This window comes from Amblyomma maculatum, chromosome 1 (assembly GCF_055883805.1).
Source record: "Amblyomma maculatum isolate TAMU_Amacu chromosome 1, ASM5588380v1, whole genome shotgun sequence".
In the NCBI taxonomy this organism is placed as follows: Eukaryota; Metazoa; Arthropoda; class Arachnida; order Ixodida; family Ixodidae; genus Amblyomma; species Amblyomma maculatum.
Window position 1 is genome coordinate 148,422,684 of NC_139344.1, and position 23,949 is coordinate 148,446,632.

Genomic DNA, 23,949 nt, shown 5'->3' on the forward strand with positions numbered 1-23,949 from the left:
GCCAGTGATCCATTCCTGCGCACAGTGTGTCAACAAAGACTTGGTCGAGCGTTGTCTGATTTCGTAGTTTATACGCAATGTATGCCGGGATCTCTTTTTGGATTCTTTAGGGAAATTGTTTTGAGCGTGAAATTCTTAAGCGCACGTTTTTCGAAAGAGTATTTAAGTAATGTTAACAGGAGAACATTATACAAGGATGTTTGTGAAGTGGTGTTCCCGGTGCCCTTGTACCGAGCTTTATACTATGGAGGCACAGGAAGTAATGTATTAAAACGCGTAAAGAAAATGCAAGTTGCTACGGGAGCTAAAACTTTTTTCTTTATGCTACATACCGGTACTTTGAGTGTAAAATCATTTATGGAGGAAAAGGGTATTTTCCTACCGTGGGGGCCCAATGTCTCATCTGCAAACAGCCAGAGACAATAGATCACGTGTTTTTGCACTGCTGGGAGGGGGTATAGTTGTGGGATGTTCTGCAAAGGACAATTAAAAAACAGTTGCCACTTGATTCCCATGGCATTAGGTATTTGCCATTGGATAACCACGATGATATGCCGTTAGACCAGGTTATGTTAATGTGCCTCCACAGTATATGGCGCGCACGAATGGCTGGTTATCACTGCGATCCAGATGCACGGCCAGCCCGCATGTATTTCCGTGAAAGTGTGCAGCGATGGCTCGACGTGCTTAAATTGCAACCATGTGCTCCTGAGTGGCTGTCAAAGCTGGAACCTTTGACGGTGCTCAAGGAATTTTAAAATGACAATGCCTGCCCCTCAGTGGGGGATAGGCAACGCGAACTAGCTTTGTGTACATATATTATTCCTTTGTTCCTGTTGTTTTGTTTTCCAGTGCGTTGTATTTGTGTCAAAGTCAGGCAATAAAGAAAAAAAAAAAGTGGTCTAGTGGCTAGGATACCTGGCTCTCACCCAGGAGGCCCGGGTTCGATTCCCGGCGTCGGAAAAATGGCGGCCTCATGGTGTAATGGTTAGCACTCTGGACTTTGAATCCAGCGATCCGAGTTCCAATCTCCGTGAGACCTGCGCCTCTTTTGTTTTTTGTTACGCGTCTGCATTCCTTTGTGCTTTCGCTTGCGTTGCTCTGCCACGTTCCGGCGTGGTCATTCTACTTCCGGCCACCGAGCGTGACGGACGTGTTCATCATGGGCTCCCAAGGAGCGGATTCAGCGGCCCAGCTGGGCCGTGGTATCAGGAGTACGGAAAGGCCTGCCAAGGATTATGAACTGGTTCTACCGCATCTGCCTACAGGTTCGAGTGTTTTGCATACTGTTTTTTTGCATGGCGACATAAAAGCCAGGCCGTACCGGGTGGAGCACTTTCGAGACTCCCTCGCTCGTCTTTCACTTTTGCCGGAAGTGGTTGCCCTCGGGGCATATCAAATGAATCACGTATGGGCGGTAACGTTTAAAGGTGAAGAGGGCAAAACGAAGATTTTGCAAGCCGAAGCTTTCGAAGTGAAGGAGCACCGCTGCGTGGTCATTGACCCCTGTAACCAAGGCATCAGGTTGAAGCTTTTCTGGCTGCTTCACGGCGTGCACGACGATGACGTGCGAGCGGCGTTGGCGGCTTTTGGAAAAGTTACCGAAATATCAAGAGAAAAGTGGAAAGTGCAAGGGTGTGTCGACAAGGCTTCAACGACTCGAACGGTCACGCTGAAGCTAAAAGTGGGCGTAACCATTGAGGACCTGCCGCATCAGCTTCGGGTCGCCGAGGACGTCGCACTCGTCCACGTCCCAGGCAGAGCCCCGCTTTGCCTCCGGTGCCGGGGGAAAGGACATATACGTCGGGATTGTCGTGTGCCGCGCTGCGGGCTGTGTCGTCGCTACGGCCATGACGAGTCGCAGTGTGTGCGCACGTATGCCAACGTTGCAGGCCCCGTGCCGAGTGAAGTGGCAGGCGAGCACTTGATGGACGCAGTGTACGCCGAGGAAGCTAGCAGTGGAATCACTGAGGATGCAGTGCAGAAAGAACAATCCTCTGAGAAGACCCCTGCCCTTAAAGAGCACTGTGAGTCAGATGTGATTGTTCCGTTGCTGAATGTTGCTGGGACCGAGACACCCACGAAAGAAGACGGCAATGCCAGTGCTGCAAGCCCAGCTTCGGCTACGCAACACAGTGAGGTACAGGGGGACACTGAAGCTGAGATGCCAGCTGCTTCTACCTTGCCTGTGAAGCGGGTGCACGAAGACAGTGTCAACGAGGAATCAACCCAAGGAGGAGCGGAAAGCGGACAGCCTCCACTGAAGGCAGCCCCCCTTCGCCGGGCGTCCTTCAAGCCAAGGCCAAACGTGCCCCCAGACCGGAGAACTGTGTCACCTGTGCCTCCGCCATAGCGGGGGTACCCTTTCCGGTCGAGACGTTACAAGCCCGGTCCATGATCGGGAGCAGCGCTTGGAACGACGGACGGACTCGCCAAAAAGGAAGAATGGTCATCCCATATGCAACAGATCAACCGCAATGCTGTCTTTCTGCAAAAGCGATGTGAGTGATATATGTTTCGCGATTTATAATTTCTTGAGATGGCGACCAATTTAACCACTAGCTTGCGCGTAGCCACGCTAAATGTGAGGGGGCTGTCAACGCGTCGGAGACAACTGCAGCTGAACCGCATTCTGCTGGAAAATGAAATTGATGTGCTAGCAGTTCAAGAGAGCAAAATGGAAAGCGAACAACAAACAGAGAAAATGGCTGAAATATATCGTTCTAGATATAGTGTTTGCGTTTGTCATGCGGTTGGAAGATCGGGGGGATGTGTCATCTTCATTCGAAATTGCATAGAGTGTGTGCAGTCTGTGTTCTCGTGTGGGAGTGGTCGGCTTTTGATATGTGATTTCAGTTTTTCTGGACTGGACTGGAGAGTGATTTGCGTTTATGCGCCGACTAGAACGTTTGAGCGGGAAGAGTTTTTTCACTATATGAAATCCTTCCTAATACATGAGAGGCGTGTTCTCCTGCTTGGAGACTTCAACTGTGTCTGTAGACCGGAAGATAGAACAACAGACCGTGTCCTTCGTGACAAGAGTGCAGAGTTACTTATTGACATTGTTATTGAGGCAGAGCTTGAAGATGCTGGCTGTATAATGACGCATGGAGGCCAAGCAAAGTTCACGCACTTTCAAGGTAGCTGTCATGCAAGGTTGGACCGAATATATGTTCCCATTGATTGTGTGCCCTTGTGCTCGGAATATGAAACTTTAGTGACCACTCCCTCGTAATGATTACTCTAGGCATGAAAAGTAAGGCAACAAAGTTCAATTGGGAGCTATGGAAATTTAATGAAAAACTGCTGCTGGATGAAGAGTTTACCACTAAAGTTAAAGAATATATTAAGCATATGTTACAAAATGACTCTAATTTTATACAAGCATGGGAGCAGTTTAAGTGGGAGATAAAGATAGCTGCTATTGACCGAGCATGCACTCTCCGACGTAAAGCAAGAGAACAAGAAAAAGAACTTCGTAGCACACTTGAATACATGCTTAGCATGGAGAGCGTTAAGCTTGGCTTGTTCGCCCAAGATATTAAAAAGATAAAAACCAAACTTGAGGTGATAGACGAAGAGAAGTATCGCGGTGCGGTGATAAGGGCACGCAGCGAAAAATTGTGGCTCGGAGAGACGCCCACGAAAAGGGCACTTAGTGACGAAAAAAGGTACGCAGTGTCAAAAGAGATAAAAGAAATCTGCTATCAGAACGTAGTTACCTCGGAAAAAAAAAACGATTGAACGGGCGTTTGTAGAATTTTACAGCGAATTGTTTAGCCTGAAAACACCGGACATTGAACGCTTCAGAAAAGACTTTCTGTCGCTGATGCCAAGAGTAGAAGACGAAGTGGCGCAGACACTTGAAGCAAGTATTACTTCCGAGGAAATTGAGGCCGCTATCGGGGAATTAAATTCCAATAAGTCACCCGGACCAGATGGTCTTGGTGCTGCCATTTACAAGGCCTTTCCAACTGAAATGGCTGTTTTACTGGAAAGAGTTATTAGTGAATGCTACGAAAAGAACGTACCTCCTCCGTCTTTTCGAATGTCACACATTGTACTAATCCCGAAAACAGATGACCATGTTAAGCTTCAGTCTGTAGCGTCTTACCGTCCTATAAGTCTAACGAATGTTGACTCTAAAATTTTCATGAAAGTATTAGGGCGACGACTCCAACGTGTAATTACTTCTCTTGTAGGCCCACATCAGACATGCGGTATAAAAGGAAGGACCATTTTTACTAACATACACGCAGCAAGGAGTGTACTCGAATGTTGTGACGCGATGCATGACCACGTAGCCATGATGCAATTAGACCTCCACAAAGCATTTGATAAAGTGGTACATGAAATTTTGTTCTCTGTTTTAGAGTATGTCAATGCTGGTTCCGTGATTACAAATGGCGTGAAAATGGTTTACGAGTGCTGTTCAGCGAGACTGGTCGTGAATAAGCAGTTAACTGATCGTATACGTGTTCAGTCGTCAGTAAGGCAGGGCTGTCCTCTGTCTCCCCTTTTGTTCGCGCTTTATCTGGAGCCTTTCTGTCTAAGATTGCTTACAAGGCCGAACATACGCGGTTATAGATTTTTTCAAAGTTAAGTTCGGGTTTTGGCATACGCGGACGATATTGCGGTTTTTTTGTACTGACCATGAGAGCGTGGAAGAAGTTGTAAAAGAAGCCACTGCTTTTTGCATTTCAAGTGGAAGTGAAATTAGTTGGGCAAAGTGTTTAGGATTTTGGCACGGAAACTGGCAATACGCGCCTGAACTGTTCTCCAGTATGCAATGGACAACAACGCCAGGCAATTACCTTGGTGTGCCACTAAAGCATTACCTTGAAAGCAAGGAATGTTGGGCTGGGGAAGTTGAGCATGTGAAAACCCAAACAAACAAATGGGGAGGACATAACTTTTCTATGTTCGCAAGAGCTACCGTTTGCAATATGTTCCTAGTTGCAAAAATTTTTTACATGCTGCAAGTGTTATCTATGTCAAGAATCTCTGTTCAAAAACTGCATAGGGTATTTGCCACGTTTGTGTGGGCTTCAACATGGGAGCGTACCAGTCGATGCAATCTTTTTCATACGGTGCATAACGGTGGACTGGGATTGTCCCATTTATACTTAAAGCAGATTGTAACCAGGTTCTTTTTTTTGCGCGAACAAAGCGATGTTTTTCTTAGAACGGTAATCCAAGTGCGATTGCGTGATTCACTGCCGGAATATGTAGTTTCGACTATGTCTACAGGGACAATGGCTCTAAGTGCTTTTCTTCGCGAAGTTGTCGCGTCCTTCCAAATAGTGAAGGCGAGATTTTCAAATGAGTATATGTGTACTGTTACGCGAAAACGGCTGTACAAATATTTATTGGAAACCTTTTTACCTGTGCCTCTTTATCGCGCTGTATATGCTTTGGGTCCGGAGCGGGACGTGTTGAAGAGAGTGAAAAGAATGCCCATCAGATCGTCCGCTAAATCTTTCTTTTTTCAATTGCATACCGGCACTCTTCCGGTGAAGCCATGGCTGGAAAGCAAAGGCCTTTTCGTGCCTTGGTCTGCTGACTGTTTAATTTGCAAAAAGCTGGAAACCATAGAGCATATTTTCCTTGATTGTCACGATGCGGTTTTTTTGTGGGATGTGCTACAGCGCACTATTAAAAAGGACTTACCAATAACGCCGTTTGGCATACGCTACCTTCCAAGCGCCCAGCCAGGAGAAGTGCCCAGTGATTTATTGATGGTCTTGTGTATGCACAGCATATGGAGAACGCGGATGGATGTTCGCCATGAGCATGTTGTCGTACAACCAGCCCCTCAATACTTTGTTGAAAGTGTAATGTACACGCGTGATGTTTTCGGAGGGCAGACTGAATCCCCGGAATGGCTCCCAGTCTTGGACAAGCTCATGTCACCTTATCCATTCTATCACAAGAAACCTGTAAGAAAGTGACTTGTGTTTTTAATTCCATGCGACTTTTCATCGTTTCTTGTAGTTGCCAAGTCGGTAATAAAGAAAAAAAAAATCCGGCGTGGTCTAGTGGCTAGGATACCTGGCTCTCACCCAGGAGGCCCGGGTTCAATTCCCGGCGTCGGAAAAATTGCGGTCTCATGGTGTAATGGTTAGCACTCTGGACTTTGAATCCAGCGATCCGATTTCCAATCTCCGTGAGACCTGCGCCTCTTTTGTTTTTTGTTACGCGTCTGCATTCCTTTGTGCTTTCGCTTGCGTTGTTCTGCCACGTTCCGGCGTGGTCTAGTGGCTAGGATACCTGGCTCTCACCCAGGAGGCCCGGGTTCGATTCCCGGCGTCGGAAAAATTGCGGTCTCATTGTGTAATGGTTAGCACTCTGGACTTTGAATCCAGCGATCCGATTTCCAATCTCCGTTAGACCTGCGCCTCTTTTGTTTTTTGTTACGCGTCTGCATTCCTTTGTGCTTTCGCTTGCGTTGTTCTGCCACGTTCCGGCGTGGTCTAGTGGCTAGGATACCTGGCTCTCACCCAGGAGGCCCGGGTTCGATTCCCGGCGTCGGAAAAATTGCGGTCTCATGGTGTAATGGTTAGCACTCTGGACTTTGAATCCAGCGATCCGATTTCCAATCTCCGTGAGACCTGCGCCTCTTTTGTTTTTTGTTACGCGTCTGCATTCCTTTGTGCTTTCGCTTGCGTTGTTCTGCCACGTTCCGGCGTGGTCTAGTATTCTACTTCCGGCCGCCGAGGCGAACGGACGTGCCATCATGTGCTCCGACGGAGCGGTAACAGCGGCCCAGCTGGGTCGCGGAAACAGGATTGCGGACTTACCGGACCAGGATTATCAAGTCATTTTGCCTCAACTGCCATCAGGTCGGAATGTTTTAAATACTGTTTTTCTGCATGCCGATGTGAGATGTCGGCCGTATCGCGTGGAAGACTTCCGCGATGCGTTGGATAGTCTGGATATGCTCCCCGAGGTGATTGCCTTGGGGGCGTACCAGATGAATCACGTCTGGGCGCTTACATTCAAGAGCGGAGACGGGATGAAGAAAATGTTGGCCCTGCGTGATTTCAAGGTGAAGGAACGACGATGCGTCATCATCGACCCAATGAACCAGGACGTAAGGCTGAAGTTGCACTGGCTTGTCTACGGTGTCCATGACGACGACGTGCGATCTGCCCTGGCACCTTTTGGGAAGGTAACGGACATTTCGAAAGAAAAGTGGCGTGTCAGTGGCGTTGCGGACAAAGCATCAACGACAAGAGTAATTGGGCTCAAGCTGAAATCCGGTGTTTCGGTGGATGACCTCCCGCACCAGCTCCGCGTAGCAGGCGAGTTGGCTCTGGTTGTAGTGCCGGGCAGAGCTCCGCTTTGTCTCCGGTGCCGGACTGCGGGGCACATTAGACGCGAGTGTCGTGTTCCTCGTTGCACCCGATGCAGGCGCTTTGGTCATCGGGAGGACATGTGCGTTAAAACTTACGCGAGTGTTACTGGACCACTGCAACAAGAGGACGCTTCAGACCTCATTATGGATGAAGCCGACGCCGAGGAAGCAGCGAAAGGGAGGCTAGAAGTGTCCACGCGATGCCCTAACGCGTCTTCCGAAAATTCTGAAGGCTCCACGCAGGCCGCAAGCCGCGACACGAAAAGCCAGTCACTTGCTACACAAGTAAAGACGCCTTCGGAGGCTGCTGAGAAGTCCTCCGAGAGCACCTTGTCGGAGGGCCAGCCAGACGAACACACCCAGGACGGCATGCAGTCACCTGAAGTTACGAAGGCTGCGTCTAGTAGTGACCGAAGAGCAGCGTCAGCCGCAGGCAATGGAAGTCAGCGGGAGCCGATGGAATTAACTGTGAACTCAAAAAGAACGCACGGGGACAGCGTGGGAGCAGGAGACGGCCTTGACTACACTAACAACGAGGGACCGCCCCCCAAAGCCGTCATGCCACGGCGACCTAGCTTCAGACCGAAGCCAAACATCTCCCTCGACCGGAATACGGTCGGGACACCGCCCTCGTAGCAAAGAGCGATTGTGAAGTTTGTGCACAAGGAACTGGACAAACCCTTCAAGGTGCTTCGACCGAGAAGCAAGGCCTCTTCGCAGTGGCTACGGGCTCAACCAAAAAAGCAAGTGCACATGCTCAACTGCTTCCCAGACTGCCGTGGTAAGCGCTGTGCGGTCCTTTTGTTTTGCAATTAAATGGCAGTAAACCTCCAGTCTGCGTTACGTATAGCCACCTTAAACGTTCGCGGAATGACAGCGAGGCGGCGGCAATATCAAGTTAGTCGGCTATTTCTTGAAAACGAATTGGACTTGGTCGCTATACAAGAAACGAAGGTAGAAAGTGAAGAACAAACGGACCGCATGGTGCAACCATTCAGAGATAGGTACAATGTATGTGTGTGTCATGCTGTTGGCAATTCGGCAGGATGTGTTATTTTTATTCGCAACAGTCTGGGCATTGTCGAGGAGGCAGTCACAGTGTGCCCTTCTGGACGCCTGATTGTTGTTGACTTTTCCTTCTCTAATTTGAAATGACGTATGATATGCGTCTATGCACCTAATAAGGAAGGGGAGCGTAGGTTGTTCTTCGAGCAGCTCGAACAGCATTTGAAGGGTGAAAGATGTGTTGTTATGGTGGGTGACTTCAATTGTGTATGTATGCCTGAAGATCGCGTAAAACTTCAGCCTGTGAAGGACCCCAGCGCACACTTATTAAGGACGTTAACCACAGAGTATCATCTAGAAGATGTTGGTTGGCTTCTGTCACCTAATGGACAATGCCAGTACACCCATTTCCAAAGAGAAAGCCATGCGAGGCTAGATCGTGCATACATTTCCCTAGAACTCGCGCCTCTGTGCCGAAGTTATGAAGTTAAGCACGTGTCTTTTACAGATCACAGCCTAGTAGTTTTTTGCATAGGAGCAAAGGAAAATAAATCTAAATTTAACTGGGAGCTTTGGAAATTTAATTCTAAACTTTTGGATGATGAGAGCTATGTGAACGAAGTAAAGGAAATGTTCAACGCACTGTTTGCGACGAAATCAGGGGACTGGATGAGTGAGTGGGAAAGTTTTAAGAACAATATAAAAATGAAAGCAATAGAAAGAGCAACCATTTTACGACATGTCAGTAAAGAGAACGAGCAAGGTCTGCACCGTCAACTCAACTTGTTGCTGAACCTAGATAGCGGGACGCCTGGATTGTGGTCGAAGCAGATTAAAGAAGTTAAGAATAAACTTGAGCTTAACGATGAAGAACGATATAGGGGAGCTATTGTGCGAGCACGAGCAGAGCGATTATGGGTTGGCGAGACACCGAACAAGCGCTCACTCGGTGACGAGAAAAGATACGCGGAAAAAAACAAAATTAAAAAGATACTTCACCATAACGAAGTTGCAACAGAATGCGAGGTTATCAAAGAAGCGTTTGCAGAGTACTATAGTGAGCTACTTGGGCGGGCTAAGCAAAGGAAAGAACAATTCGAAAGTCAGTTTTTGCAGACCATGCCCAGGCTTGAGGATGAAGTTAAAGCCAGGCTTGAGCAACCAATCAGTGTACTTGAAATTGAGCAGGCTATAGAAGAAATAAGCGCTGGAAAATCACCCGGTCCTGACGGATTAGGGGCTGCTTTTTACAAGAAATTCAAATCAGAAGCCAGCAGGGCATTGTACTGCGTAATAAAGGAAGCATACCATGTTAAACAAATGCCGCCATCTTTCAAAGCTTCACATATTGTCTTAATTCCTAAATCAGATGACGCAGTCAAACTTCTATCGGTGGAGTCCTATCGGCCTATAAGCCTCACAAATGTGGATTATAAATTGTTTATGAAAGTGTTGGCAAGGAGGGTGCAAGGTGTCATTAAACAGTTGGTAGGTCCACACCAAACGTGCGGCATTAAGGGCCGCACTATCTGTACGAATGTACACACAGCAAGATGCGTTTTAGAGTGTTGCGATGCAGACGGAAGACATGTAGCAATGATGCAGCTTGACTTGTCAAAAGCATTTGACAACGTTTCACATGACGTCCTTTTCACCATTTTAGAGCATGTAAATATCGGAAGTGTTATCGTAGATGGAGTCAAAATGGCATACGCTGGGTGCTCTACCCGTATTATTGTAAATAAAAGTCTTACTGACGCAATAGCCGTGCGATCGTCAGTGAGGCAAGGATGTCCATTGTCCCCTCTTCTATTTGCCTTGTATCTAGAGCCCTTTTGTTTAAGCCTGATTAATAATGAAAGAATCCGTGGATTCAAGCTACAAGCATCTGAAGTGAAAGTACTTGCGTACACGGATGATATTGCCATTTTCTGTGTGAACCGACAAAGCGTAAGTGAGGCAGTCGAGGTTGCTGGCGGTTTTTGCACCGCAACTGGCTGTGAGATTAACTGGGAAAAATCGGCTGGCTTTTGGCATGGTAACTGGTACGAAAGACCGGAAACGTTTGCAAACATGCGATGGACATCGTTGCCTACGAAGTATCTGGGTATGCCACTTGATAGCTATCAAGATAGCGAACAGTACTGGCGTCAAGAGACAGAAAGGGTCAGGGAAAAGGCGCAAGGCTGGCAAGGCCGTAATTTGTCCATGTTTGCCCGCGCGACTGTCTGCAATCTTTTTTTGATATCCAAGGTGTGGTTCGTACTCCAATTTTTGTTCATGAAACGCACAAATCTGCAAAAAATTCACAGAGTGTTCGCGGTTTTCATTTGGGGGGCAAGTTGGGAACGTACTAGTAGGACGAATTTGTTTCATTCTGTTTGTAATGGTGGATTAGGCCTGTCTCACCTGTTTTTAAGACAAATTGTGTCGCGATTTATTTTTCTGCGGGACCAGAAAGACTACTTTTTGCGCACAGTAATGCAAGTGCACTTAGGCAATGCCTTACCTGAATTTATTGTTTCATCATGCAATGACGGTGGACGCGCAGTAACTGGGTTTTGGCGAGAAGTTGTACTTGCAGTACAAATCTTAAAGGCTCGATTTTCCCTTGAGTACTTAAGTTCAGTGCAAAGGAAAAAACTGTACAGAGACCTACTGGATACAATGTTGCCAACACCCAGGTACCGAACAATATACTGTGGAGGCCCAGGAAATGATGTTTTAAAGAGAGTTAAAAAGATGAATATTAAGCCCAGCATTAAAACCTTCTTCTTTAAACTTCATACAGGCACGCTCCCAGTTAAGACTTGGTTAGAGGAAAAGGGAATATTCGTTCCATGGACAACTAACTGTATATTATGCAAGAAACCAGAAACAATAGATCATGTATTTATTGATTGCTGGGATCCAGTCTTCTACTGGGACATCTTGCAAAGGACTCTAAAGAAAGACCTACCAATAACACCGTACGGAATCCGTTTTCTACCAATTGAAAACGATGGAGACATTCCTTATGATCTAATCATGGTTCTGGGGCTCCACAGCATATGGCGAACAAGGATGGCTGTTAGGCACGCCGATGTAAACGTCCGTCCAGTCAGGGAGAATTTCATTGAAAGCATTTTGTACTTACGAGATGTTTACCGTACATTGCCAGAACCTCCAGACTGGATTGGCGTCCTAGATGAACTTGTTCATTTTAAGAAGTTTTAAGCATTCACGCTGACCACGGCATGGTCACCGTGTTTTATCTGTATATATTTGCAGTGTATTTGTCAAAGCAGGCAATAAAAAAAAAAAAATCCGGCGTGGTCTAGTGGCTAGGATACCTGGCTCTCACCCAGGAGGCCCGGGTTCGATTCCCGGCGTCGGAAAAATTGCGGTCTCATGGTGTAATGGTTAGCACTCTGGACTTTGAATCCAGCGATCCGATTTCCAATCTCCGTGAGACCTGCGCCTCTTTTGTTTTTTGTTACGCGTCTGCATTCCTTTGTGCTTTCGCTTGCGTTGTTCTGCCACGTTCCGGCGTGGTCTAGTGGCTAGGATACCTGGCTCTCACCCAGGAGGCCCGGGTTCGATTCCCGGCGTCGGAAAAATTGCGGTCTCATGGTGTAATGGTTAGCACTCTGGACTTTGAAACCAGCGATCCGATTTCCAATCTCCGTGAGACCTGCGCCTCTTTTGTTTTTTGTTACGCGTCTGCATTCCTTTGTGCTTTCGCTTGCGTTGTTCTGCCACGTTCCGGCGTGGTCTAGTGGCTAGGATACCTGGCTCTCACCCAGGAGGCCCGGGTTCGATTCCCGGCGTCGGAAAAATGGCGGTCTCATGGTGAAATGGTTAGCACTCTGGACTTTGAATCCAGCGATCCGAGTTCCAATCTCGGTGAGACCTGCTCCTCTTTTGTTTTTTGTTACGCGTCTGCATTCCTTTGTGCTTTCGCTTGCGTTGCTCTGCCACGTTCCGGCGTGGTCTAGTGGCTAGGATACCTGGCTCTCACCCAGGAGGCCCGGGTTCGATTCCCGGCGTCGGAAAAATGGCGGTCTCATGGTGAAATGGTTAGCACTCTGGACTTTGAATCCAGCGATCCGAGTTCCAATCTCGGTGAGACCTGCTCCTCTTTTGTTTTTTGTTACGCGTCTGCATTCCTTTGTGCTTTCGCTTGCGTTGCTCTGCCACGTTCCGGCGTGGTCTAGTGGCTAGGATACCTGGCTCTCACCCAGGAGGCCCGGGTTCGATTCCCGGCGTCGGAAAAATGGCGGTCTCATGGTGTAATGCTTAGCACTCTGGACTTTGAATCCAGCGATCCGAGTTCCAATCTCGGTGAGACCTGCTCCTCTTTTGTTTTTTGTTACGCGTCTGCATTCCTTTGTGCTTTCGCTTGCGTTGCTCTGCCACGTTCCGGCGTGGTCTAGTGGCTAGGATACCTGGCTCTCACCCAGGAGGCCCGGGTTCGATTCCCGGCGTCGGAAAAATGGCGGTCTCATGGTGAAATGGTTAGCACTCTGGACTTTGAATCCAGCGATCCGAGTTCCAATCTCGGTGAGACCTGCTCCTCTTTTGTTTTTTGTTACGCGTCTGCATTCCTTTGTGCTTTCGCTTGCGTTGCTCTGCCACGTTCCGGCGTGGTCTAGTGGCTAGGATACCTGGCTCTCACCCAGGAGGCCCGGGTTCGATTCCCGGCGTCGGAAAAATGGCGGTCTCATGGTGTAATGCTTAGCACTCTGGACTTTGAATCCAGCGATCCGAGTTCCAATCTCGGTGAGACCTGCTCCTCTTTTGTTTTTTGTTACGCGTCTGCATTCCTTTGTGCTTTCGCTTGCGTTGCTCTGCCACGTTCCGGCGTGGTCTAGTGGCTAGGATACCTGGCTCTCACCCAGGAGGCCCGGGTTCGATTCCCGGCGTCGGAAAAATGGCGGTCTCATGGTGTAATGCTTAGCACTCTGGACTTTGAATCCAGCGATCCGAGTTCCAATCTCGGTGAGACCTGCTCCTCTTTTGTTTTTTGTTACGCGTCTGCATTCCTTTGTGCTTTCGCTTGCGTTGCTCTGCCACGTTCCGGCGTGGTCTAGTGGCTAGGATACCTGGCTCTCACCCAGGAGGCCCGGGTTCGATTCCCGGCGTCGGAAAAATGGCGGTCTCATGGTGTAATGCTTAGCACTCGGGACTTTGAATCCAGCGATCCGAGTTCCAATCTCGGTGAGACCTGCTCCTCTTTTGTTTTTTGTTACGCGTCTGCATTCCTTTGTGCTTTCGCTTGCGTTGCTCTGCCACGTTCCGGCGTGGTCTAGTGGCTAGGATACCTGGCTCTCACCCAGGAGGCCCGGGTTCGATTCCCGGCGTCGGAAAAATGGCGGTCTCATGGTGTAATGCTTAGCACTCTGGACTTTGAATCCAGCGATCCGAGTTCCAATCTCGGTGAGACCTGCTCCTCTTTTGTTTTTTGTTACGCGTCTGCATTCCTTTGTGCTTTCGCTTGCGTTGCTCTGCCACGTTCCGGCGTGGTCTAGTGGCTAGGATACCTGGCTCTCACCCAGGAGGCCCGGGTTCGATTCCCGGCGTCGGAAAAATGGCGGTCTCATGGTGTAATGCTTAGCACTCTGGACTTTGAATCCAGCGATCCGAGTTCCAATCTCGGTGAGACCTGCTCCTCTTTTGTTTTTTGTTACGCGTCTGCATTCCTTTGTGCTTTCGCTTGCGTTGCTCTGCCACGTTCCGGCGTGGTCTAGTGGCTAGGATACCTGGCTCTCACCCAGGAGGCCCGGGTTCGATTCCCGGCGTCGGAAAAATGGCGGTCTCATGGTGAAATGGTTAGCACTCTGGACTTTGAATCCAGCGATCCGAGTTCCAATCTCGGTGAGACCTGCTCCTCTTTTGTTTTTTGTTACGCGTCTGCATTCCTTTGTGCTTTCGCTTGCGTTGCTCTGCCACGTTCCGGCGTGGTCTAGTGGCTAGGATACCTGGCTCTCACCCAGGAGGCCCGGGTTCGATTCCCGGCGTCGGAAAAATGGCGGTCTCATGGTGAAATGGTTAGCACTCTGGACTTTGAATCCAGCGATCCGAGTTCCAATCTCGGTGAGACCTGCTCCTCTTTTGTTTTTTGTTACGCGTCTGCATTCCTTTGTGCTTTCGCTTGCGTTGCTCTGCCACGTTCCGGCGTGGTCTAGTGGCTAGGATACCTGGCTCTCACCCAGGAGGCCCGGGTTCGATTCCCGGCGTCGGAAAAATGGCGGTCTCATGGTGTAATGCTTAGCACTCTGGACTTTGAATCCAGCGATCCGAGTTCCAATCTCGGTGAGACCTGCTCCTCTTTTGTTTTTTGTTACGCGTCTGCATTCCTTTGTGCTTTCGCTTGCGTTGCTCTGCCACGTTCCGGCGTGGTCTAGTGGCTGGGAAGCACTTCCGGCTTCGCTAGCGAACGGACGTGTGCATCATGGGCTCCGTAGGAGCGGTTAGAGCGGCCCAAATGGGTCGCGGAAACAGGTTTTCTTGCTCAGGTGACCAAGCTTACGAAGTTATTTTGCCCCGGCTTCCAACAGGTCGTATTGTATGTAATACTCTTTTTTTGCACGCCGATGTGAGAGCGAGACCATACAAGGTCGAGAATTTTCGCGACGCACTGGCACAGTTGGGACTGCTCCCCGAGGTTATCGCCTTGGGGGCGTACCAAATGAATCACGTTTGGGCCATTACGTTCAAGAGTGACGATGGAATGAAGCAGCTGCTGTCTTGCCGTGAACTAGCCGTGAAAGACCGTCGGTGCATTGTTGTTGACCCTGGTGACCAGGATGTTAGAATGAAAATCCACTGGATTTTATACAACGTTCCCGATGAAGATGTGCGGACTGCCCTGGCTCCCTACGGCACAGTCACAGAAATTGCCAAGGAACGCTGGCGCGTACAAGGTGTGCTGGACAAAGGCTCCTCAACACGGTCAGTGTCCTTGAAGTTGAAGCCTGGTGTGACAATTGATGATTTGCCGCACCAGCTGCGCATTGCTGGAGAACAGGTCCTCATAGTCATTTCCGGCAGAGCTCCACTTTGCCTGAGGTGCCATACCACAGGACATGTCCGACGAGAGTGCAAAGTTCCTCGTTGTACGCTATGCCGCCGCTTCGGACATCTTGAAACTGAATGTGTCAAGACCTATGCAAATGTCACAGGGGCTATAACAAGGCAAGACGCCTCGGAGCTCGTCATGGACGAGGTTGAAGCCGAGGAAGCTGCGAGTACCGAATCGAGCAAACCGCAGCCAAATGCCAAGGATACGGATGACACTGGGGGCGGGGCAGTAAAGTGTAGTGAAGACCGCGCCTCTGAGCCTGCTCAGGCAGGTGCAGCGGAGACTGGTGGGGCATCAGATCGAGAAGGCAGCCATGGCACTATAAGCATGAGAGAAAATGCCGCAGTTACCGAAGGAGGTATGGACTACGACCAATCATTCACGAACGTGGCACCAACAAAGAGGACCCATGACAAGGCCTGTGTTGAAGATTCGTGTCTTTCTACCCCAAGCGCCGACGAACCACCTCCCAAAACACCAGGACAGCGTCGGGCGACGCTTCGCCCGAAGCCCAACATCCCGCCGGACAGAAAGCCGGCGACGACTACACCGACGTAGGAAAAATGGCTCGCCCCGAATTCACTCAAGGACGAGGGGAGACTCACGACGGGTCTGCCAGCGAGTGTGTGCTGACGTTCAGTCAGTACACGCCGGACGACCCGCACACCTCTCGAGTGGACTCGACATTTCGTAAGCGAGAACGTTTCCTGTATTCCTCATCTGTGTATAATACGGTAGAAGGTGAACACCGAGCGGTTTGGTTATCTTGTGTTTCTCAACGAAATGGCAGCTCAACCTGAAGCAACACTTCGATTTGCTACGCTTAATGTAAGAGGCCTTGCAGCGAGGCGACGTCAGTATCAACTGAGTCGCCTCATGCTGGACAACGATTTGGACGTGATAGCAGTGCAAGAGACTAAGATCGAAAGTGAAGCTCAGACAAACCGCATGGTCGAACCATTTAGAAATCGGTACAGTGTATGTGTATGTCATTCTGTTGGTACATCGGGAGGGTGTGCTATCTTCATCCGCAATTCTTTAGGTATTGTTGAAGAATCTGTTGTAGTGTGTAATACTGGACGTTTTGTTATGTGCGATTTTTCATATCTTGATTTACAGTGGCGCGTACTGTGTGTGTATGCCGCAAATAAGGAAAATGAGCGCAAAGCATTCTTTAAAAATATTGAACCTTATTTGAACTCTACCAGATATACGATCCTTCTTGGGGATTTCAATTGCGTGTGTATGCCCGAGGACAGAGCTACTAACGCGATCATTCGGGATCAAAGTTCGCTGCTTTTGAGCTCAATCGTCCAAGAGCACAATCTCGAAGACGTTGGGAGTGCTATGTCAGATGGAATCCGTCCTCAGTTCACGCACTTCCAACAAGCCAGCCACGCACGACTCGACAGAGCTTATGTGTCGGCTATCTTGGTGCCAATGATTAGTGAATACTTGGTTAAAAGCATCGCATTCAGCGACCATTGCATGATGATGTTTACAGTAGGAACTAAGCCCAAGAGGTCTAATTTCAACTGGAACCTTTGGAAACTAAATGTAAAGCTGCTTAGTGATGAAAGTTTCGCGCGTACAGTACAAGAAAAACTTGATAGTTTGTTTATGGGCGACAATAGGGACGTTATAGAGAAATGGGAGCGTTTCAAAGAAGAAATAAAAATGAGCGCAATCGAAAGAGCGTGTGCACTACGACATAACGAGAAAACGGTGGAAAAAGAACTTCAAAGCCAATTAAGTTCATTTCTGCGGCTAGAAAACGCACAGCCAGGCCAGTTTGCATCAGAAATAAAAGAAACAAAAAATAGACTAGAATTGATAGATAAAGAAAAATACAAAGGGGCTATCATACGCGCACGCGCAGAGCGGTTGTGGCTAGGTGAGTCGCCAACAAAGCGGTCCCTATGTGACGAAAAACGATACGCCGTCAAGAATGAGATTAAAGAGATAGTCTACGAGGGAAAAATAACTCGCGATTTCAAGACTATTCAGCACGCGTTTGTTGAATATTATGAAGAACTGCTGGGTCACGAGGCAAACTTGCAAGAAGGCTTTGAGTCAGAATTTTTGTCGCTGTTGCCAATACTAGGGGATGAAGTTAAGCTTAACCTAGAGGCACCCATTAGCGTTATTGAAATCGAGCGTGCTATTGACGAGTTGAGCTCTGGAAAGGCACCGGGACCAGACGGGCTTGGCGCAGCTTTCTACAAAGCCTTCAAGAGTGATATGGCGTATGTGTTGCACCGAATAATTCAAGAAATGTATGAAACCCACATGATGCCTCCGTCTTTCCGAAAAACCCACATTGTTCTCATACCGAAGAGTGACGATCCCACCAGGCGACAATCGGTAAAAGCTTATAGGCCCATAAGTCTCACAAATGTAGACTATAAAATTTTCATGAAGGTTTTAGGACGAAGATTGCAGAATGTAATAAAGTCTATTGTTGGCCCGCACCAAACGTGCGGAATAAAAGGTCGAACGATACATACAAACATTCATGTAGCACGTAGTATTCTAGAATGCTGTGATTTATTTGAGAAACCTGTAGCCATGTTGCAATTAGACATGGAAAAAGCCTTTGACCGCGTTAGTCACCATATCTTGTTTTCTATCCTTGAACATGTGAATGTTGGCCGCGTTCTTTTTGATGGTGTTAAAATGGCATATGCTGGTTGTACGGCAAACATCATTATTAATAAGCAACTCAGTGAAAGCATTACTGTTCGTTCTTCAGTTAGACAAGGATGCCCTTTGTCGCCGTTGTTGTTTGCCCTGTATCTCGAACCATTCTGTCTAAAAATTATGTCAAATGAGAATGTGCATGGCTTTGCGATATTGTCCACTGAAGTTAAAATCCTTTCTTACGCGGATGACATTGCAATCTTCTGCGCAGATAAAGATAGCGTAACGGAAGCAGTGAAAGAGGCGACAAGGTTTTGCAAAGTCTCAGGAAGCGTGATAAACTGGGAAAAGTGCTTCGGCTTTTGGCATGGTAGCTGGGAATCTGCGCCTATCATGCACGAAGGCTTTCAGTGGGCAATGTCACCTGTTAAATATTTGGGAGTTCCGCTAAACGATTATAAAGAACCAGCAAAGTACTGGGAAGCAGAAATTGAACTTGCGCGTGAAAATACGCGCAAATGGGGTGGCCGAGATTTTTCTATTTTTACTAGAGCCACAGTATGCAACCTGTTTCTAGTGGCCAAAGTTTGGTACGTGCTTCAGGTATTGTGTATGTCACGAACAAGTGTCCAGCGATTGCACCGAGTGTTTGCCGTGTTTATTTGGGGGTCGAGTTGGGAGAGGACAAGCCGCACAAATCTTTTTCGATCTGTGAAAAGCGGCGGCCTGGGTTTGACTCATTTGTTCGTTAGGCAACTTGTGTCGAGATTTATGTTCCTTCGGGACCAAAAAGACACTTTCTTGCGGACAGTAATGCAACTGTTGCTGGGTGAGGCACTGTCAGACTTCGTTGTATCATCCAGCCCTGTTAGACACATGAGGGTCAGAGGTTTTCTCTGGGAGGTTGTTCGAGCTTTTAAATTTTTGAAAGTTCGCTTTTCAGTGCAGTACCTTACTGAAGTATCGAGGAAAGAACTTTACAAAGCACTCATTGATACTGTGTTGCCTGTTCCTGTCTACCGGGCCATGTACAGTGTAGGTCAAGGTAAAAATGTGCTGAAAAGAGTAAAGAGGATGCCTGTGCGGGCCTCGGTTAAAACATTCTTTTTTCAGTTGCACAGTGGCACTCTACCAGTGAAGCCCTGGCTTCAAGAGAAGGGTATTTTTGTTCCATGGTCCGTAAATTGCCTAATTTGTAGAACACCGGAGACGATAGATCACATGTTCCTTCACTGTACAGACTCGGTATTTCATTGGGACATCTTACAACGAACGGTTAAAAAGTTGCTCCCGATATCGCCATACGGAATACGATTTCTACCTCTAGAGAGTGGGGACGACATACCATATGACATGTTCATGCTTCTCAGCCTACACAGTATTTGGAGAAATCGAATGGCTTTCAGGCATGCAGACGTGACTGTACTCCCCGTCAGGGAGTACTTTATCGAAAGCATGTCTTATATAAGAGATGTGCTTAGGGCCCAAAATGAGCCCCCCGAGTGGTTGTCAGTAATGGACGACCTTGTACAGCTTAAACGCTTTTAATCCTGTGGCGTGAGTGAGGCAGATTTCCGCTCGCGCCTTTTACTTCTCAAGTGATGTAGATGCTGTACAGATGTGTTTTGTTTTGTGTTATATTCCAATGTGGTAATAAAGAAAAAAAAAAAAAGGCGTGGTCTAGTGGCTAGGATACCTGGCTCTCATCCAGGAGGCCCGGGTTCGATTCCCGGCGTCGGAAAAATGGCGGTCTCATGGTGTAATGGTTAGCACTCTGGACTTTGAATCCAGCGATCCGATTTCCAATCTCGGTGAGACCTGCTCCTCTTTTGTTTTTTGTTACGCGTCTGCATTCCTTTGTGCTTTCGCTTGCGTTGCTCTGCCACGTTCCGGCGTGGTCTAGTGGCTAGGATACCTGGCTCTCACCCAGGAGGCCCGGGTTCGATTCCCGGCGTCGGAAAAATGGCGGTCTCATGGTGTAATGGTTAGCACTCTGGACTTTGAATCCAGCGATCCGAGTTCCAATCTCGGTGAGACCTGCTCCTCTTTTGTTTTTTGTTACGCGTCTGCATTCCTTTGTGCTTTCGCTTGCGTTGCTCTGCCACGTTCCGGCGTGGTCTAGTGGCTAGGATACCTGGCTCTCACCCAGGAGGCCCGGGTTCGATTCCCGGCGTCGGAAAAATGGCGGTCTCATGGTGTAATGGTTAGCACTCTGGACTTTGAATCCAGCGATCCGAGTTCCAATCTCGGTGAGACCTGCTCCTCTTTTGTTTTTTGTTACGCGTCTGCATTCCTTTGTGCTTTCGCTTGCGTTGCTCTGCCACGTTCCGGCGTGGTCTAGTGGCTAGGATACCTGGCTCTCACCCAGGAGGCCCGGGTTCGATTCCCGGCGTCGGAAAAATGGCGGTCTCATGGTGTAATGGTTAGCACTCTGGACTTTGAATCCAGCGATCCGAGTTCCAATCTCGGTGAGACCTGCTCCTCTTTTGTTTTTTGTTACGCGTCTGCATTCCTTTGTGCTTTCGCTTGCGTTGCTCTGCCACGTTCCGGCGTGGTCTAGTGGCTAGGATACCTGGCTCTCACCCAGGAGGCCCGGGTTCGATTCCCGGCGTCGGAAAAATGGCGGTCTCATGGTGTAATGGTTAGCACTCTGGACTTTGAATCCAGCGATCCGAGTTCCAATCTCGGTGAGACCTGCTCCTCTTTTGTTTTTTGTTACGCGTCTGCATTCCTTTGTGCTTTCGCTTGCGTTGCTCTGCCACGTTCCGGCGTGGTCTAGTGGCTAGGATACCTGGCTCTCACCCAGGAGGCCCGGGTTCGATTCCCGGCGTCGGAAAAATGGCGGTCTCATGGTGTAATGGTTAGCACTCTGGACTTTGAATCCAGCGATCCGAGTTCCAATCTCGGTGAGACCTGCTCCTCTTTTGTTTTTTGTTACGCGTCTGCATTCCTTTGTGCTTTCGCTTGCGTTGCTCTGCCACGTTCCGGCGTGGTCTAGTGGCTAGGATACCTGGCTCTCACCCAGGAGGCCCGGGTTCGATTCCCGGCGTCGGAAAAATGGCGGTCTCATGGTGTAATGGTTAGCACTCTGGACTTTGAATCCAGCGATCCGAGTTCCAATCTCGGTGAGACCTGCTCCACTTTTGTTTTTTGTTACGCGTCTGCATTCCTTTGTGCTTTCGCTTGCGTTGCTCTGCCACGTTCCGGCGTGGTCTAGTGGCTAGGATACCTGGCTCTCACCCAGGAGGCCCGGGTTCGATTCCCGGCGTCGGAAAAATGGCGGTCTCATGGTGTAATGGTTAGCACTCTGGACTTCGAATCCAGCAATCCGAGTTCCAATCTCGGTCAGACCTGCTCCTCTTTTGTTTTTTGTTACGCGTCTGCATTCCTTTGTGCTTTCGCTTGCGTTGCTCTGCCACGTTCCGGCGTGGTCTAGTGGCTAGGATACCTGGCTCTCACCCAGGAGGCCCGGGTTCGATTCCCGGCGTCGGAAAAATGGCGGTCTCATGGTGTAATGGTTAGCACTCTGGACTTTGAATCCAGCGATCCGAGTTCCAATCTCGGTGAGACCTGCTCCTCTTTTGTTTTTTGTTACGCGTCTGCATTCCTTTGTGCTTTCGCTTGCGTTGCTCTGCCACGTTCCGGCGTGGTCTAGTGGCTAGGATACCTGGCTCTCACCCAGGAGGCCCGGGTTCGATTCCCGGCGTCGGAAAAATGGCGGTCTCATGGTGTAATGGTTAGCACTCTGGACTTCGAATCCAGCAATCCGAGTTCCAATCTCGGTCAGACCTGCTCCTCTTTTGTTTTTTTGTTACGCGTCTGCATTCCTTTGTGCTTTCGCTTGCGTTGCTCTGCCACGTTCCGGCGTGGTCTAGTGGCTAGGATACCTGGCTCTCACCCAGGAGGCCCGGGTTCGATTCCCGGCGTCGGAAAAATGGCGGTCTCATGGTGTAATGGTTAGCACTCTGGACTTTGAATCCAGCGATCCGAGTTCCAATCTCGGTGAGACCTGCTCCTCTTTTGTTTTTTGTTACGCGTCTGCATTCCTTTGTACTTTCGCTTGCGATGCTCTGCCACGTTCCGGCGTGGTCTAGTGGCTAGGATGATTCTGCTTCCGGCCACGCCAGTGAACGGACGCAGGATGCAGGGCTCCTCAGGAGCGGCTTCAGCGGCCATGTCAGGCCGCGGAAACGAGGGTTTTGCATCTGACAAGGAATACCAGGTTATCCTGCCAAGTCTGCCAACCGGGCGAGTTGTTTTGAATTCTATTTTTCTGCACGCTGACATAAGGGCCCGCCCATACAGGGTGGAAGACTTTCGCGATGCGCTAGCCGGAATGTCGCTGCTCCCAGACGTTATCGCTCTGGGGGCGTATCGAATGAGCCATGTATGGGCGGTAACTTTCAAGGATGCGGCAGGTGTGAAGAAGATTTTGAATGCAGGCGAGCTGAAGGTTAAAGAGCATCGGTGCCTTGTTATTGACCCGGTGAACCAATGCGTGCGTATGAAATTGCACTGGCTTCTTCATGGCGTGACTGACGAAGACGTGAGGCTAGCTTTTGCGCCATACGGAACAGTCAGTGATGTCACGAGAGAGCGATGGCGCGTTCAAGGTGTCGCCGATAAAGGCTCAACTACGAGGTTGGTGTCCCTCAAGCTCAAGCCAGGGATAAAGCTTGACGACCTTCCACACCAAGTCATTGTTGCAGGCGAGTTGGCACTTGTGGTTGTATCGGGACGACCGCCACTCTGCCTCCGGTGCCATTCTACTGGTCACATCCGACGGCAGTGTAAAGTACCACGTTGCGGTGCGTGCCGAAGGTATGGACATGAAGAGACCCAATGCACCCGCACATATGCCAGCGCTGCAGGCCCCGTGAGCAGAATGGATACGTCCGATCTGCTCATGGACGAGGTTGAATCTGAAGAGGCAGCAAAAAATGTAACTGATGTGGAAGAAACACAGTCAGCTGCTTCAGGATCTGAGCAGAAGACGACCCCTGAAGTGGACAATTCAACCGAGACTCATCAGACGGTAGCTTCTGCCAACAAAACAACTTCAACAGAAGGAAAGGACCGGCCACTTGCTGAAGATTCATCACACGAGATGCATCAGCAAGGTGAAACCATGGACGTCGCGGAAGATGCAACCGGTAGTCTAGCGGGAAAGCGTCCACGGGATGCAACAAGCGACGCATCGGGGACGCCAGGAAGCAGCATTGGAGATGAACCGCCACCAAAAGCGGCTTCGACCAGACGGCCGAGTTTTAAGCCGCGCCCCAACATCCCGCCTGATACACGGTCAGCGGGAAAACCGCCACCGTAACTATCGTGAATCTGTGCATTGTTGCTGGCTGCGTCGGAAGATGCTGAGGGGACTTTGTGAAGACAGTTTCTGGCTACTGTCTGGTGCAACTATGTGTCTGCATTATGAAGAGCATATGCAACTAAGTTCAGTAAGCCTTTTTTGTTTGTTTGTTTTTTACCAGCAAAGGCCGCCACCATACGTTCAAATATTCAAACTAAATCATGGATCCTAGCAATAAGATAGTGCTACGTATTGCCACATTAAACGTAAGAGGACTGGGAGCAAGAAAAAAACAGTACCAGCTTAAAAGACTTCTCTTGGAAAAAGAACTTGACCTAATAGCTGTCCAAGAAACAAAGATCGAAAGTGTTGAGCAAACAGATCGTATGGTGGCACCCTTTCAGACCCGCTACAACGTATGTGTTTGCCATGCTCTTGGTACATCAGGGGGTTGCGTTCTTTTTATTCGCAACGACATAACAGTTGTCCCTGAATCTGTCGTCATTTGTGAAAATGGGCGTTTTCTTGTCGTAGATTTTTTCTTCCATGCGTGCAACTGGCGAGCAGTTTGTGTTT

The 23,949-nt window shown here is 49.0% G+C and overlaps 3 protein-coding genes and 47 non-coding genes across 50 annotated transcripts; all 50 read left to right on the forward strand.

The window, feature by feature from the left end:
* Nucleotides 1-6,024: 6,024 nt before the first annotated feature.
* Nucleotides 6,025-6,096, forward strand: TRNAE-CUC (transfer RNA glutamic acid (anticodon CUC)). Its single transcript has one exon. It is a non-coding gene; the product is annotated as a tRNA-Glu (tRNA).
* A 147-nt stretch (nucleotides 6,097-6,243) lies between these two features.
* TRNAE-CUC (transfer RNA glutamic acid (anticodon CUC)) lies at nucleotides 6,244-6,315 on the forward strand. Its single transcript has one exon. It is a non-coding gene; the product is annotated as a tRNA-Glu (tRNA).
* A 147-nt stretch (nucleotides 6,316-6,462) lies between these two features.
* Nucleotides 6,463-6,534, forward strand: TRNAE-CUC (transfer RNA glutamic acid (anticodon CUC)). The gene has a single exon. It is a non-coding gene; the product is annotated as a tRNA-Glu (tRNA).
* Nucleotides 6,535-6,705: 171 nt separating this feature from the next.
* On the forward strand, nucleotides 6,706-9,215 carry LOC146204307 (uncharacterized). The gene has a single exon (XM_084589236.1). The coding sequence runs from the start codon at nucleotides 6,737-6,739 to the stop codon at nucleotides 7,991-7,993; it is 1,257 nt and encodes a 418-aa protein (XP_084445362.1). The 5' UTR covers nucleotides 6,706-6,736; the 3' UTR covers nucleotides 7,994-9,215.
* Nucleotides 9,216-11,667: 2,452 nt separating this feature from the next.
* Nucleotides 11,668-11,739, forward strand: TRNAE-CUC (transfer RNA glutamic acid (anticodon CUC)). Its single transcript has one exon. It is a non-coding gene; the product is annotated as a tRNA-Glu (tRNA).
* Nucleotides 11,740-11,886: 147 nt separating this feature from the next.
* On the forward strand, nucleotides 11,887-11,958 carry TRNAE-CUC (transfer RNA glutamic acid (anticodon CUC)). The gene has a single exon. It is a non-coding gene; the product is annotated as a tRNA-Glu (tRNA).
* A 147-nt stretch (nucleotides 11,959-12,105) lies between these two features.
* On the forward strand, nucleotides 12,106-12,177 carry TRNAE-CUC (transfer RNA glutamic acid (anticodon CUC)). Its single transcript has one exon. It is a non-coding gene; the product is annotated as a tRNA-Glu (tRNA).
* A 7-nt stretch (nucleotides 12,178-12,184) lies between these two features.
* On the forward strand, nucleotides 12,185-12,256 carry TRNAQ-UUG (transfer RNA glutamine (anticodon UUG)). Its single transcript has one exon. It is a non-coding gene; the product is annotated as a tRNA-Gln (tRNA).
* A 68-nt stretch (nucleotides 12,257-12,324) lies between these two features.
* Nucleotides 12,325-12,396, forward strand: TRNAE-CUC (transfer RNA glutamic acid (anticodon CUC)). The gene has a single exon. It is a non-coding gene; the product is annotated as a tRNA-Glu (tRNA).
* Nucleotides 12,397-12,403: 7 nt separating this feature from the next.
* On the forward strand, nucleotides 12,404-12,475 carry TRNAQ-UUG (transfer RNA glutamine (anticodon UUG)). The gene has a single exon. It is a non-coding gene; the product is annotated as a tRNA-Gln (tRNA).
* Nucleotides 12,476-12,543: 68 nt separating this feature from the next.
* Nucleotides 12,544-12,615, forward strand: TRNAE-CUC (transfer RNA glutamic acid (anticodon CUC)). Its single transcript has one exon. It is a non-coding gene; the product is annotated as a tRNA-Glu (tRNA).
* A 7-nt stretch (nucleotides 12,616-12,622) lies between these two features.
* TRNAQ-UUG (transfer RNA glutamine (anticodon UUG)) lies at nucleotides 12,623-12,694 on the forward strand. Its single transcript has one exon. It is a non-coding gene; the product is annotated as a tRNA-Gln (tRNA).
* A 68-nt stretch (nucleotides 12,695-12,762) lies between these two features.
* Nucleotides 12,763-12,834, forward strand: TRNAE-CUC (transfer RNA glutamic acid (anticodon CUC)). Its single transcript has one exon. It is a non-coding gene; the product is annotated as a tRNA-Glu (tRNA).
* Nucleotides 12,835-12,841: 7 nt separating this feature from the next.
* Nucleotides 12,842-12,913, forward strand: TRNAQ-UUG (transfer RNA glutamine (anticodon UUG)). The gene has a single exon. It is a non-coding gene; the product is annotated as a tRNA-Gln (tRNA).
* Nucleotides 12,914-12,981: 68 nt separating this feature from the next.
* On the forward strand, nucleotides 12,982-13,053 carry TRNAE-CUC (transfer RNA glutamic acid (anticodon CUC)). The gene has a single exon. It is a non-coding gene; the product is annotated as a tRNA-Glu (tRNA).
* A 7-nt stretch (nucleotides 13,054-13,060) lies between these two features.
* Nucleotides 13,061-13,132, forward strand: TRNAQ-UUG (transfer RNA glutamine (anticodon UUG)). Its single transcript has one exon. It is a non-coding gene; the product is annotated as a tRNA-Gln (tRNA).
* Nucleotides 13,133-13,200: 68 nt separating this feature from the next.
* On the forward strand, nucleotides 13,201-13,272 carry TRNAE-CUC (transfer RNA glutamic acid (anticodon CUC)). Its single transcript has one exon. It is a non-coding gene; the product is annotated as a tRNA-Glu (tRNA).
* Nucleotides 13,273-13,279: 7 nt separating this feature from the next.
* Nucleotides 13,280-13,351, forward strand: TRNAQ-UUG (transfer RNA glutamine (anticodon UUG)). Its single transcript has one exon. It is a non-coding gene; the product is annotated as a tRNA-Gln (tRNA).
* Nucleotides 13,352-13,419: 68 nt separating this feature from the next.
* On the forward strand, nucleotides 13,420-13,491 carry TRNAE-CUC (transfer RNA glutamic acid (anticodon CUC)). Its single transcript has one exon. It is a non-coding gene; the product is annotated as a tRNA-Glu (tRNA).
* Nucleotides 13,492-13,638: 147 nt separating this feature from the next.
* TRNAE-CUC (transfer RNA glutamic acid (anticodon CUC)) lies at nucleotides 13,639-13,710 on the forward strand. Its single transcript has one exon. It is a non-coding gene; the product is annotated as a tRNA-Glu (tRNA).
* Nucleotides 13,711-13,717: 7 nt separating this feature from the next.
* On the forward strand, nucleotides 13,718-13,789 carry TRNAQ-UUG (transfer RNA glutamine (anticodon UUG)). Its single transcript has one exon. It is a non-coding gene; the product is annotated as a tRNA-Gln (tRNA).
* Nucleotides 13,790-13,857: 68 nt separating this feature from the next.
* TRNAE-CUC (transfer RNA glutamic acid (anticodon CUC)) lies at nucleotides 13,858-13,929 on the forward strand. Its single transcript has one exon. It is a non-coding gene; the product is annotated as a tRNA-Glu (tRNA).
* A 7-nt stretch (nucleotides 13,930-13,936) lies between these two features.
* On the forward strand, nucleotides 13,937-14,008 carry TRNAQ-UUG (transfer RNA glutamine (anticodon UUG)). The gene has a single exon. It is a non-coding gene; the product is annotated as a tRNA-Gln (tRNA).
* A 68-nt stretch (nucleotides 14,009-14,076) lies between these two features.
* TRNAE-CUC (transfer RNA glutamic acid (anticodon CUC)) lies at nucleotides 14,077-14,148 on the forward strand. Its single transcript has one exon. It is a non-coding gene; the product is annotated as a tRNA-Glu (tRNA).
* A 7-nt stretch (nucleotides 14,149-14,155) lies between these two features.
* Nucleotides 14,156-14,227, forward strand: TRNAQ-UUG (transfer RNA glutamine (anticodon UUG)). Its single transcript has one exon. It is a non-coding gene; the product is annotated as a tRNA-Gln (tRNA).
* A 68-nt stretch (nucleotides 14,228-14,295) lies between these two features.
* TRNAE-CUC (transfer RNA glutamic acid (anticodon CUC)) lies at nucleotides 14,296-14,367 on the forward strand. The gene has a single exon. It is a non-coding gene; the product is annotated as a tRNA-Glu (tRNA).
* Nucleotides 14,368-14,374: 7 nt separating this feature from the next.
* TRNAQ-UUG (transfer RNA glutamine (anticodon UUG)) lies at nucleotides 14,375-14,446 on the forward strand. Its single transcript has one exon. It is a non-coding gene; the product is annotated as a tRNA-Gln (tRNA).
* A 68-nt stretch (nucleotides 14,447-14,514) lies between these two features.
* On the forward strand, nucleotides 14,515-14,586 carry TRNAE-CUC (transfer RNA glutamic acid (anticodon CUC)). Its single transcript has one exon. It is a non-coding gene; the product is annotated as a tRNA-Glu (tRNA).
* A 7-nt stretch (nucleotides 14,587-14,593) lies between these two features.
* On the forward strand, nucleotides 14,594-14,665 carry TRNAQ-UUG (transfer RNA glutamine (anticodon UUG)). The gene has a single exon. It is a non-coding gene; the product is annotated as a tRNA-Gln (tRNA).
* Nucleotides 14,666-14,795: 130 nt separating this feature from the next.
* LOC146204333 (uncharacterized) lies at nucleotides 14,796-16,014 on the forward strand. Its single transcript, XM_084589237.1, has one exon. It carries the CDS (start codon nucleotides 14,796-14,798, stop codon nucleotides 15,981-15,983), a length of 1,188 nt encoding a protein of 395 aa, XP_084445363.1. The 3' UTR covers nucleotides 15,984-16,014.
* A 3,799-nt stretch (nucleotides 16,015-19,813) lies between these two features.
* Nucleotides 19,814-19,885, forward strand: TRNAQ-UUG (transfer RNA glutamine (anticodon UUG)). The gene has a single exon. It is a non-coding gene; the product is annotated as a tRNA-Gln (tRNA).
* A 68-nt stretch (nucleotides 19,886-19,953) lies between these two features.
* TRNAE-CUC (transfer RNA glutamic acid (anticodon CUC)) lies at nucleotides 19,954-20,025 on the forward strand. The gene has a single exon. It is a non-coding gene; the product is annotated as a tRNA-Glu (tRNA).
* Nucleotides 20,026-20,032: 7 nt separating this feature from the next.
* On the forward strand, nucleotides 20,033-20,104 carry TRNAQ-UUG (transfer RNA glutamine (anticodon UUG)). Its single transcript has one exon. It is a non-coding gene; the product is annotated as a tRNA-Gln (tRNA).
* Nucleotides 20,105-20,172: 68 nt separating this feature from the next.
* Nucleotides 20,173-20,244, forward strand: TRNAE-CUC (transfer RNA glutamic acid (anticodon CUC)). The gene has a single exon. It is a non-coding gene; the product is annotated as a tRNA-Glu (tRNA).
* Nucleotides 20,245-20,251: 7 nt separating this feature from the next.
* Nucleotides 20,252-20,323, forward strand: TRNAQ-UUG (transfer RNA glutamine (anticodon UUG)). The gene has a single exon. It is a non-coding gene; the product is annotated as a tRNA-Gln (tRNA).
* A 68-nt stretch (nucleotides 20,324-20,391) lies between these two features.
* On the forward strand, nucleotides 20,392-20,463 carry TRNAE-CUC (transfer RNA glutamic acid (anticodon CUC)). The gene has a single exon. It is a non-coding gene; the product is annotated as a tRNA-Glu (tRNA).
* Nucleotides 20,464-20,470: 7 nt separating this feature from the next.
* On the forward strand, nucleotides 20,471-20,542 carry TRNAQ-UUG (transfer RNA glutamine (anticodon UUG)). Its single transcript has one exon. It is a non-coding gene; the product is annotated as a tRNA-Gln (tRNA).
* A 68-nt stretch (nucleotides 20,543-20,610) lies between these two features.
* On the forward strand, nucleotides 20,611-20,682 carry TRNAE-CUC (transfer RNA glutamic acid (anticodon CUC)). The gene has a single exon. It is a non-coding gene; the product is annotated as a tRNA-Glu (tRNA).
* A 7-nt stretch (nucleotides 20,683-20,689) lies between these two features.
* TRNAQ-UUG (transfer RNA glutamine (anticodon UUG)) lies at nucleotides 20,690-20,761 on the forward strand. Its single transcript has one exon. It is a non-coding gene; the product is annotated as a tRNA-Gln (tRNA).
* Nucleotides 20,762-20,829: 68 nt separating this feature from the next.
* On the forward strand, nucleotides 20,830-20,901 carry TRNAE-CUC (transfer RNA glutamic acid (anticodon CUC)). The gene has a single exon. It is a non-coding gene; the product is annotated as a tRNA-Glu (tRNA).
* Nucleotides 20,902-20,908: 7 nt separating this feature from the next.
* Nucleotides 20,909-20,980, forward strand: TRNAQ-UUG (transfer RNA glutamine (anticodon UUG)). Its single transcript has one exon. It is a non-coding gene; the product is annotated as a tRNA-Gln (tRNA).
* A 68-nt stretch (nucleotides 20,981-21,048) lies between these two features.
* TRNAE-CUC (transfer RNA glutamic acid (anticodon CUC)) lies at nucleotides 21,049-21,120 on the forward strand. Its single transcript has one exon. It is a non-coding gene; the product is annotated as a tRNA-Glu (tRNA).
* Nucleotides 21,121-21,127: 7 nt separating this feature from the next.
* Nucleotides 21,128-21,199, forward strand: TRNAQ-UUG (transfer RNA glutamine (anticodon UUG)). Its single transcript has one exon. It is a non-coding gene; the product is annotated as a tRNA-Gln (tRNA).
* A 68-nt stretch (nucleotides 21,200-21,267) lies between these two features.
* On the forward strand, nucleotides 21,268-21,339 carry TRNAE-CUC (transfer RNA glutamic acid (anticodon CUC)). The gene has a single exon. It is a non-coding gene; the product is annotated as a tRNA-Glu (tRNA).
* Nucleotides 21,340-21,486: 147 nt separating this feature from the next.
* Nucleotides 21,487-21,558, forward strand: TRNAE-CUC (transfer RNA glutamic acid (anticodon CUC)). The gene has a single exon. It is a non-coding gene; the product is annotated as a tRNA-Glu (tRNA).
* A 7-nt stretch (nucleotides 21,559-21,565) lies between these two features.
* On the forward strand, nucleotides 21,566-21,637 carry TRNAQ-UUG (transfer RNA glutamine (anticodon UUG)). The gene has a single exon. It is a non-coding gene; the product is annotated as a tRNA-Gln (tRNA).
* A 68-nt stretch (nucleotides 21,638-21,705) lies between these two features.
* Nucleotides 21,706-21,777, forward strand: TRNAE-CUC (transfer RNA glutamic acid (anticodon CUC)). Its single transcript has one exon. It is a non-coding gene; the product is annotated as a tRNA-Glu (tRNA).
* A 148-nt stretch (nucleotides 21,778-21,925) lies between these two features.
* TRNAE-CUC (transfer RNA glutamic acid (anticodon CUC)) lies at nucleotides 21,926-21,997 on the forward strand. Its single transcript has one exon. It is a non-coding gene; the product is annotated as a tRNA-Glu (tRNA).
* Nucleotides 21,998-22,004: 7 nt separating this feature from the next.
* Nucleotides 22,005-22,076, forward strand: TRNAQ-UUG (transfer RNA glutamine (anticodon UUG)). Its single transcript has one exon. It is a non-coding gene; the product is annotated as a tRNA-Gln (tRNA).
* Nucleotides 22,077-22,191: 115 nt separating this feature from the next.
* On the forward strand, nucleotides 22,192-23,433 carry LOC146204353 (uncharacterized). Its single transcript, XM_084589239.1, has one exon. The coding sequence runs from the start codon at nucleotides 22,207-22,209 to the stop codon at nucleotides 23,389-23,391; it is 1,185 nt and encodes a 394-aa protein (XP_084445365.1). The 5' UTR covers nucleotides 22,192-22,206; the 3' UTR covers nucleotides 23,392-23,433.
* Nucleotides 23,434-23,949: the final 516 nt, after the last annotated feature.

What these genes read in the sequence shown, in the direction of transcription:
- LOC146204307 (XM_084589236.1), top strand. Translation starts at nt 6,737, where the DNA reads ATGTGCTCCGACGGAGCGGTAACAGCGGCCCAGCTGGGTCGCGGAAAC.
- LOC146204333 (XM_084589237.1), top strand. Translation starts at nt 14,796, where the DNA reads ATGGGCTCCGTAGGAGCGGTTAGAGCGGCCCAAATGGGTCGCGGAAAC.
- LOC146204353 (XM_084589239.1), top strand. Translation starts at nt 22,207, where the DNA reads ATGCAGGGCTCCTCAGGAGCGGCTTCAGCGGCCATGTCAGGCCGCGGA.